The sequence below is a fragment of the Stylophora pistillata genome, chromosome 3, assembly GCF_964205215.1.
Source record: "Stylophora pistillata chromosome 3, jaStyPist1.2, whole genome shotgun sequence".
Classification (NCBI taxonomy): Eukaryota; Metazoa; Cnidaria; class Anthozoa; order Scleractinia; family Pocilloporidae; genus Stylophora; species Stylophora pistillata.
In genome coordinates this window covers 380,645-390,931 of record NC_142521.1, presented here as the reverse complement: position 1 = coordinate 390,931, position 10,287 = coordinate 380,645, and the positions used below count along the sequence as shown (strand labels likewise).

At 36.7% G+C, this 10,287-nt stretch overlaps 1 protein-coding gene and 1 pseudogene across 1 annotated transcript in view; both read left to right on the top strand.

Annotated features, from left to right (window-relative positions):
- LOC148733974 (separin-like) overlaps positions 1-10,287 on the top strand; it is a 55,739-nt gene that overhangs the window by 43,500 nt on the left and 1,952 nt on the right. Inside the window, exon 6 of the mRNA XM_088753168.1 lies at positions 10,057-10,155. Coding sequence (XP_088609294.1) covers positions 10,057-10,155 — 99 coding nt within the window. The remainder of the gene's footprint in view (positions 1-10,056; positions 10,156-10,287) is intronic.
- LOC148733975 (uncharacterized) lies at positions 46-8,138 on the top strand (annotated as a pseudogene).

The following is a 10,287-nucleotide window of genomic DNA, read 5'->3' as shown; positions in this document are numbered from 1 at the left end:
GACTCGTCTTCAGTCTTTGTCAGTCACATTCTAGGCTTGGTTACTAAGCTGCTCACGCATTCGCGCTTCACGTACTCTCTCCTTAAGCATGGATGCAGAGCGCCCAAGCTATAAAAAGTGGAGATTTCAAGCCGAGGGCGAGCCTTCGCGTTCAACTATTTGGCGAAGAAAGAAACTTAAACGAAAAATTCAAAGCCACCAAGAAGATGAGTTGTGTTACAACGAGGTATCACCACATCAACGGGATTCTGAAGATCAAGACAAAACGTGTAATCATCATAGCCGCGGCAGTACGTTCTCATCAGAGCTACAAAGCGAAACAGAAATTTTGGAAAGTATGCAGACGATTCAAAGTGACAGTAGTTTTTCGGACCAATATTGTCTTGGTAAGCGTCCTTTTTATTCTTTCAAGTCACAAGCTGGGAAAACTAAACATTTTTCCACAGTTTTTTACGTAATGGCTTAATTGTTGATCTAGCTTGCAAACCCATAGAATCAATGTCAAAGTTTAAGAATAATCATTATATAGGACTCCAACATTCTTGTATACCTAAAGGATGGCCTAGACTATATCTGCCATTCAGTAATTTTATTTACAATTTTCTTTTGATATCAGATGGCAATAATTCCTTAATTTCTGAAAATGCTGCTGATCACAAATTCGATGAATTTGTCAGCTTGATGCAAGATATACCAGCTAATGAAGAATTTCCTGAAGAGAGTAACGCTGTGCAGGAGGAAGTCCCAGATACCTACATATATGCAGAAGAACTAGCTAGTTTAATTGAGGAAATAGAAGTGGAAAAAGTGGCATCAGGTGTCGAAGAAACAAAAGATGAAAGCATAGAACATGAATTGTTGTATCAAGATAGCAGAATAACAGTTGGAGAAAGTTTAGCTCTTACAATGGCATTCATTATGCGACACAAACTGTCCATGGTTGCCACTAATGATCTCATTATCCTCCTTGAGTTGCACTGTCCCAAGGAAAATAATGCAGTAAAAGGATTGAGCCAATTCAAAGACCACATCCAATATCTGAAGCATCCTATGAAAAAGCACTTTTGTTGCCCTAATCCAAAATGTCAAGTCTACATATCTGTTGGTAAACCAAAGGATGGTGAGGTTTGTAGGATATGCAGTGGACTTCTATCAGATAAGTCTTTTTTCATTGAGCTTCCAATAGAAGACCAGCTGCATACAATTTTGTCACGTAAGTTATACAATATTCTTTATATTCTTTTGTACACTTCTGTTGTATGCAGTACTCTAAGAACCCAGGGCTCTCTCAAAACTTTGAACTAGTCAGAGAAAAATTTTTTAAGTAGCCAGGGATAACTTGCTGTCTTGTCAAGTGGAAACCCCGAAATGTATTTATATTTTCCCAGAATAGCCTGTGTGCTCAGGACAAGTAGACAGTGATTTATGCCGGTTGCCAGAACTTCTGGAGATCCCTGAGAACCACTGAAGTGCTCTGACAACTTTTGCTATAATTTCAGCTTATGTTGGTGCTGGGAATCTGTTGAGGTGTCATAAAATTGTTTATCACAAGCAATCAGCTTCAACATGATGTTGATGATTGTTTTGCTATCACTACAATATGTAATACAATCTGTAAGCCAAATATATCACGTACATGTAGGTTTGACATAACTTTACTGTTTTTGTCAAACAGGTCCAGGTCAACTTGAAAAATTAAAGTACAGGTTTAAAAGAGAAACTTCTGATGGCAGTTCAATCCAAGATGTCTATGATGGTAATCTGTACAATATGCATTTAGGACCTGGTGGTTTCTCAGCAAGTGCAAGCAATATTTCACTCCTTGGAAACACTGATGGAGTTGCACTTATTCGATCATCAAGTTATGGAGTATGGCCAGTTTTTCTAGTGATCAATGAACTTCCTCCGCTTCAGAGGTGAAAAATAGATTACTTACATTCATACAGTTTTTGGTATATGTACAAGTCATAAGTCTATGTGGCTGTGGTGCAAATGCAGGCAAAGTTGATGCCCTTTTGTTTACTTTCAATGCATGTCATTATTTTAGTACAATATAAGGTTTAAAACAGATTATTTTTATCACTGTCCTTTTACAATTTTATTGACAGGTTCAGCAGGATGAATCGCATTTTTGCAGGACTTTGGTTTGGTAAAGGAAAACCCCATTTTCCAACATTCTTACAGCCAATTGCTATTTCTCTGAGGACTCTATATAATCCAGGTAATAAACACCCAGCACATGGTAGAGGTAGAGTTGTAGCCTTGAAAAATTATGAAACTCTGAAGTAGTTATTATTTTAGGTAAACAACTTCCATCTTAATTGGGTGACAAGAAAACCATACCAGGAGAATGTGAACTAAATTCTCAGAACCAATGTTAGTGAGATTATATGGGTTTACAATAAATAAATCAAGAAAGTACATTTTAAAATATCATTCTCGAGAATTTACTTTTGATTTCTTTTTCTTTTTCTTTTTTTTTTTCAATAAACTTTTTCTCAAAATACATGTATGAGTTGCCAGACTCAGGGTGCGGCTTATCTGTGAGTGCGGCTTATCCTACATAGTGTACAGTAAACAATAATTTGCTATCGGATAATACTTTCAATTCATCACTTAATTTTTGATTTTTTTTTTTTTTTTTTTCAACCACCAAGCTTGAATTCTGGCCACCCTAGCCTACAAGGTTGTGTGAAACAGAGACAAAATTTAATTCCTACATAGGAATGATAAAGTAAAAGTATATATTGCTTTGCAGGATTGCAGGTGTCAGTGGGGGATGGAGATGTGGTCAATGTTAGAGGTATATTGCTCGATGTGACACTGGATTCCCCTGCAAAGGCCTTGTGGCTGCAGATGAAACAGTTTAATGGGTACAGTGGGTGCTCTAAATGTAAAGAGAAAGGCTGTCAGCATGTCATTGGCATTGGAAAGAAGGGCAGAAACAGACAGTGCCACATGTATCCCTACAATGCTTCCTCAAGCAGTGGTCATGGTGAGGTCAGAAGGCATAATGAGGTCAACGAGCAGGCCATCGAGGTGCTGAGGAGGAGGAAGGAAGGTGCCAAAACAGTAAGTAAACACTTGTTAAATTGTTCCAGAGCATGTAACTAACCTTAAAGTTGATGGGACTAGTCTCTTTAGTCATTTTCATGAACAGAGAAACTCTGAAGTTCATATTTTGTTTAAAAACTGACTTCTTTAAATTCATCAGACTGTAGTTGACTACAATTTGCTGGTGATTGGTATTTGCAGCATATAAGAGTCGACTGCACCATGTTGTCAAATGTTGATGAACATGAAAAATTGTATATTGAATTTTCATGTACACCCTAATATTACAGAGGGAATGGTTTCTTTCTCATCTTGAGTGTTTTTTTCATTCTCCTTTATCTCCCCAGAGTTATGATATTGAGGGAGTTCTTGGTTTATCCTGGGCATTTGGAATTCCTACATTTGACATCATCCGTGGTACTGCCATTGATTACATGCATTGTGTGTGTGAAGGTGTAGTGGAACAGTTGTTAAATAGCTGGTTCTCTCAGGACAACAAGGACAAGCTCTATTTCATTGGGAACAGAGTTGAAGAAGTTGACAAAGAATTTCTTTCTATTAAACCTATAAGTGAGGTAACCAGAACACCAAGAAGTATTATGGATAAGAAGGATTGGAAAGGTTAGTAAAGGGCCTCTGGGTTGTGTGTGTTATATATCAGTTTTCATCTCTACAGTTTGTCTCAATGCTGAACAATGTCATTCACTACACCTTGCACTTGAATATACATGAATGGGGTTTCTTTAGGGGGGAATCCACCTAGGCAACTAAAATTAATTCAATTGTGACTCCTTGCATCAGGTTTGAACTTTCTTAAATGAAGAACTTTCAAGAAATTAAACTCGTGTATTTGAAAGAAATGACACACATTTCCTTAAGGTGTAGAATTGTATGGGGTGCCATTACCGCCAAAATTATATTTTTAAAATTATTCAGCCTTTTTTTTCATTAACCACTTACTTTTACGAATTAACCATACTTGCCACAATATTATTTAGCCCATTTCAAAAATTATTCAGCCTTATTTTCATTAACCACTTACTTTTACAAATTAACCATACTTGTCACAATATTATTCAGCCCCTTTTTGAAAATTATTCAGCCTTTTTTTGATGGGGCCTGTTTTAAATTATATCCCAACATAACTTGCAGGATTATAAATATATCCCAGAGTTCCTTTCATGTCCTTTTCGTTGCAATATGGCCGACAGTAGAGGGATCGCGGATGTTGCACGTTTTCTCTCCCAAGCTGCTACCAATTTCATAAGTCTAGCACCACAATCATCACAAGAGCTTCGAGAAACAAATAATACTTCTAATCGAGCTCAAGCTGAGTTGAAACGAGCGTTTTCTCCGTACCAAAAAGTTCACAACGCGCCATCACCAGTTGTAAGCAACACAACTTCACGTGGAACATCAAGTCAAGCAAAACATTTCACCGTCACAAGGGCTGCAAAACAGAGAAAGAAACCAAAGAACTAACAATCAACATGAGGTAGATCAGAAGTAGTGTTAGTTGCTCGAAACTCTTGTGATGCTAGACTTATTAAATTGGTAGCAGCTTGGGAGAGCGAACGTGCAACATCCGCAATCCCTGTACTTTCTGCCATATTGCAACGAAAAGGGTGTGAAAAGAACTCTGGGATATATTTATAATACCGCAAGTTATGTTGGGATATAGTTAAAAACAAGCCCCATGATAAAAAGGCTGAATAATTTTCAAAATGGGCTGAATAACATTGTGTCAAGCATGGTTAATTCGTAAAAGTAGGTGGTTAATGAAAATAAGGCTGAATAATTTTTGAAATGGACTAAATAATATTGTGACAAGTATGGTTAATTCGTATAAGTAAGTGGTTAATGAAAAAGAGGCTGAATAATTTTAAAAATATAATTTTGGCGGTAATGGCACCCCATAGAATTGTACACTGATTTGATTGAATCTTTGATGCAGTATCTTGTAATCTCTTGATTTTCCTTAGCATCAGAAAAAAGAATTTCCTGCTGTACTATGCCGTGCCACTTCTGATGAAGTACCTGCCAGATATGTATGTTCTTCATCTGATGCTTTTAGTTGGAGGAATATACGGACTGTTGAAAGAAACTATCTCTCTCCAGGAGAGGGAAAGCTCTGCTTCATGCCTTAAGTTATTTTGTGCACAGGCATCTACTCTCTATGGTATGTATTTGTAATATCACAGTTAGGTTGCTCCATTCCATGCATGTTATGATAATCTTTTTGTTCTCAAAATTTGAGAAATCTTGAGCAAATTTCCCTTTGTGAACTTTTTTCTGAGATCTCATGTTGCTTTGTGACTGCTTCATTTTTTATTCTCTCGCTGTCTATCGTTACCTTGGAAATTTAGTTAAGTCGGATGAGTGTTAGACTTGAGTGGGAATATCCTCAAACAGATATCTTTCTACTTAATACACACAAACTTTCATGAGCATGTTTAACAAAAGTTGAATGCCCTTCATAAACAGGTAAAAACAAACGATATAAAAACCCGACGTTTCGGCGACTTCATGACACCATTATCAAGGGTACAAATGAAAATAAAATTAACAAATGCGAGCTCAAGAGTTACAACTAATTCTAAGTAGTTGTAACTCTTGAACTTGCATTTGTTAATTTTATTTTCATTTGTACCCTTGATAATGGCATCATGAAGTCGCCGAAACGTCGGGTTTTTATATCGTTCGTTTTTACCTATCTATGTATTACTAAATCTTTGTTAATATGAATGCCCTTCATATGCTCTTTGCAGGTCCACAGTTTATGACATATAATGTTCATCAACTGTTACATCTGAGAGACTGTGTTGAAGATCTTGGGCCTCTTTGGAGTCATTCTTGTTTTTTCTTTGAAGACCTTAATGGAGATTTCCGTGATTTATTTCATGGTACACAGAATATTGATGGACAGGTACATGTAATTATAATCATTGTTTATATCCGTGCAGATAAGAATGAGAAAATGTTAAGTTAATGAAGTATAATTTTTAACTGGTCAGGAATGTTTTATTTTCTTTAGATTCTGGATGGAGTTTCTGTGATGCAAAAGTTGCCAGAGCTGGCTTCAGAGCTCTCCAGTTTCGAAGCTCAAAACCTGTATTCTCAACTCACCCAAAAAAATCACTACAAAAGGTAAGTTTCAGAATCTGTGCAATTAATACTTTTTATCACAGATAGTACAATCATTAAACAAGAGAGTTACAAGAGAGATATCATTGGGATTTTCTCTTTTTTGAAAAGGAAATGTCTATTACACAAATTGCTCTGAGCAAACCCATATGCATTGATCCTATAAATATAATTACAAGCTTGCAAGAGTTTTAGTAAATATCTGTGCATGATGTAAGGTTGTGGTGTCCATCTAACCCCTTTTTAACACTTAATTATCATTAATTTGATGTTCCAGGTCCAAAACTGAAGAGTTTGAACTGAGGATCTTTGTGATCGGGGCACTGGAAAAAGTTGCCATTAATTCAGAGATCCTGTCTGAAGCAGAATGGAAGGCACTAAGAAGAGAACTACCAAGTTGGGGAAAGGTGTGGTCTTTTAAGCGATGCCAAATCAATGGAACAGTGTATCACAGTGAGCGTTACAAACGAGTAACAGCATGAAATAACTTTACTGTTAGCTTCTCTGGAAAAGGCAGTCAGAATATGGCTGTGTCCTTAATTATGTAAAGGTTCAAGAAAAGTGCCATCAAGCATCTTGTAGAAATGCAAAGTGTAACCGCCAGTTGGAATGCAGCTACTTTGCACTACTTTGAATTCTGGATAAGTACCAAAACCAACTACCAAGTCTAAAAGGAAGAGTTGTGGTTTGTCATATCCTTAAGGTCGAATGGACAACAAAGGTTGTTGCTATTTCTCTGAGGTGTATTGAGGGAAAGTATATGATGGTGTCAACTTCGAATGGAATTTTTGTTTGTCGTTTGGCAAACAGAATAGAATGAGACTGATTGTTTGAGGATAATATTAACTGTCCTTGTCTGTTACTCTTAGACATCAAGCTGTTACCAGAACAGGAAAGAGAATAAAGTAAGATATTAAAAATTGTTTGTTGAACATGAAGTTGTGCTGAAAATGAAGGGTTAATTTCTTTTGTTTTATCCCCTTGATGTGAATTCAACATTGAATTAATCTACTGGTAATTGGTAAATTTGCCTTGTCCAAATCAGCAAAACAGTTATTTTTCAAATTTTTTTCTTTTTTTTTTTTTTTATGCAATTACGGCAAATGTATAAACAAATTTCATTTCAACTTCTTATGTCCCCATAGAGCAAGATATCTTACCTATGGTGAAGATTTCAAAGGGGAATTGTTTACCTCTAAAGCTTAACTTGGAACTAGTTTGTAGAACACTCATCTATACTATAATGGCAAAGTTTACGTCCTTTTTGTTAATTTAAGTTGAAGTTTCAACTCAAATTAATTAACGATGACCTCACTGACTAGTGACCAGGGATATTTTCAATTCAATCCCTGTGATTTTTGTTATTTTAGGAGAATAGCAAAGGATTTTTCTAAACCTTTGGTATATATGATAACACCTTTGCTTGTGAGTACTTGTAGCTACTGTTGCATTTGATAGACTTCTTTTTGTTATGTATACAAAAGAGGGAGATTTTTCGTGACCTTGTGAAATTCATTTGGATGCTTTTACCTCTTAGACATGGTACACAACTGTCCGTGTTTACTGGTATCCCCAATTACTGTGGCACTAAGTGACTCAAAGTTTATCTGCTCCTTTACATGGAATGCGAAAACAAGGAACTAGAACATGGCTGCCAGAACAGGGGATTACAGAACAGGGAACTAGAACATGGATGCCAGAACAGGGAACTACTGTAAGACATGGGATGTCATAACAGGGAACTAGAACATGGGATGCCAGAGCAGGGAACTTAATAAATCTACAAGTAGATTTCTCTTTATTTTGTTATTTCCTTTTTGTCTGTTAGGAAAACAAAGGAGATCTGGTGAAGCTTGCAGAACGTCTTTCCTCCTTGTCACTTGATGACTCTTCAACTAATACTTCTCACCAAAAACTGGCCACCCTGATCAAGACTCGAAACATCATGAAGTTTTCCTTGTGTGCAACTGAGAGATACAAACAAGGTCTCTTCACTCCTGAAGAAATTTCCCTATTGCAGAACATGCTTAAAGGTACATTATAGTTATTTTACAAGCAATAGCGAGCTTTCAGCTGTGTTATGCAGCCAAACCAGCTTCAAAGAAAGTGTTTAACTGTTCCACTTTCTCAGGATTGGTTTGTAGAACAATGTGACTCTTATAACAGGAGAATATTTTTTTCTAGCGAAATGTAATTGTCACTAATTTAACATAACTCTTTAAGCAAAATGACTTTGTCAAAAACTTTTTGTTACCAGACCACATCATTTGACTCTTCCCAATTCTTCAGCTCATGCTACACATAGATGATTACATTTGCCATAAATTTTTAGTTCCTTTGACAAGTAGAACTGAAATTTAATTTATTACGTTGAGCAAATAATGAATTTGGCAATAGTCCTATAGTGTGATATTGACAAGGTAAGAAATTAGAATTATTGTTTTCTAGAGTGGACTGTTTGCACTTTGGAAACCTTCACACATCCAGTAAGCAAGGACAGAGAACTGCTGATCTGCAGGATAAGGGCTGACTGTGATCCTGCTGTGGTTAAGATTAACACAACATCTGGAGAAGCACAGAACAAGGATTGCACTGTATGTCGATGTGTTTGTAACAACTTGGTTATATTGCGGTTACTCTGTTGTTGTATTTAGGGAGAGTGGACCTCAAACCTCTACGTTGGAGGAGGTAGTAGCTTACAGTCAGTTGAGATTCTGTAGTGCAGGTGTAAGCTTTGTCCAAGGTCACCATGAGGGGTTTTTGGGTAAAACACTGAATTCTCACAATACCTCTTTATTCTAGAAGATCACTAGAAATACATCTGAGCAAACTGTCTGGATATCTGACAAAACAGTGGGGGTAACCTGAGCTTACTAGTAGATAATTTCTCATTTAACCACTAGAAAGTCTGTAAGTAATGATAAAAGCACAAGAACTGGGTTGGTGTAGTAAATTAACCTAATTAACTATTGACTGAAACAATTTATTTTGTAAAGGGAGACAAAATTGTTATGGATCTTTCAAAGCTGTTCCAGTCTAGTGTATTGGAGGAATTTATAGACATAATGAATGACAGCATCAAAAGCATGAATATTAACAACACAACCGAGTGGTGGACACTAAGGACAAGGCTTGACAGGAGAATGAAGGTGATCAGCATTTCAACTCTCACGAGCGATGAATGTGTATCCTCTCCTATGACATGACTGAAAGTCTAAATTGTAATAATTATGGTCATTTCTTTAGAACCTTTTGGAGAAACTTGAAGGTTCTTGGCTTGGAAGATGGAGAGGAGTTCCTCTTGGTCAGCCTATTGATGAAGAGTAATGTGAATCAATAGCATCCTTAGCCAGAGAGTTGGAAGAGAAAGTTTCAATCCTGTGTGGATGCCGATTTGATAATTATTTGCTTGAAGTATGTTGTGCATGAATCAATCAGAGTTTCCCGAGTTATAAGGATGGCAGATTGTATGAAAAATGTTTTGTCCATCAATCTTTGTTATGATTTGTGTGCCATCTTCTTTGGTGCTTGACCCAAAGATGACAATTGAAGTAGCAAAACCTTGCATAGTAACCGAATGGAAACTAGGGATGGTTGAGTGGCAAGAGCACTCACCTCCCTGCTGTTCCACAGGTTCAATTCCCAGACCTGGTGTCATATGTGGTATGTGGGTCGGTATGTCCTTGCTCCAAGGGTTTTTATACAGGTTCCTTGGTTTTCCTCCCTCCACAAAAACCAACATTTCAACGTTTCACTTTAAACCAGTGGACAAGAAGAACCACCTCATGGAATGCCGCCAGCTAAATCCCATTGTCATTATTAATATTTTTATTAGTAAGTGTCCTTTGTTTGTTGTAGGTCCTCATAGATTCGTCATTTTGCTTGTCAAGAAAAGAAACTGCTGAAGCACTGATTGAAATTACTGCCATGGATGCTACCTTACCTTCTTTTGAAAAAGTAAGAACAAGAAAATTTTTGTTCCAATAAAAGAATTCATAATCAAGTGTCTAAAGTAAGTTGGAATTTCACTGCTTTTGTCAAAGCATAGGGCTAACTCTTCACTCTAATGAAGGGCTAAAGTCAGATTTA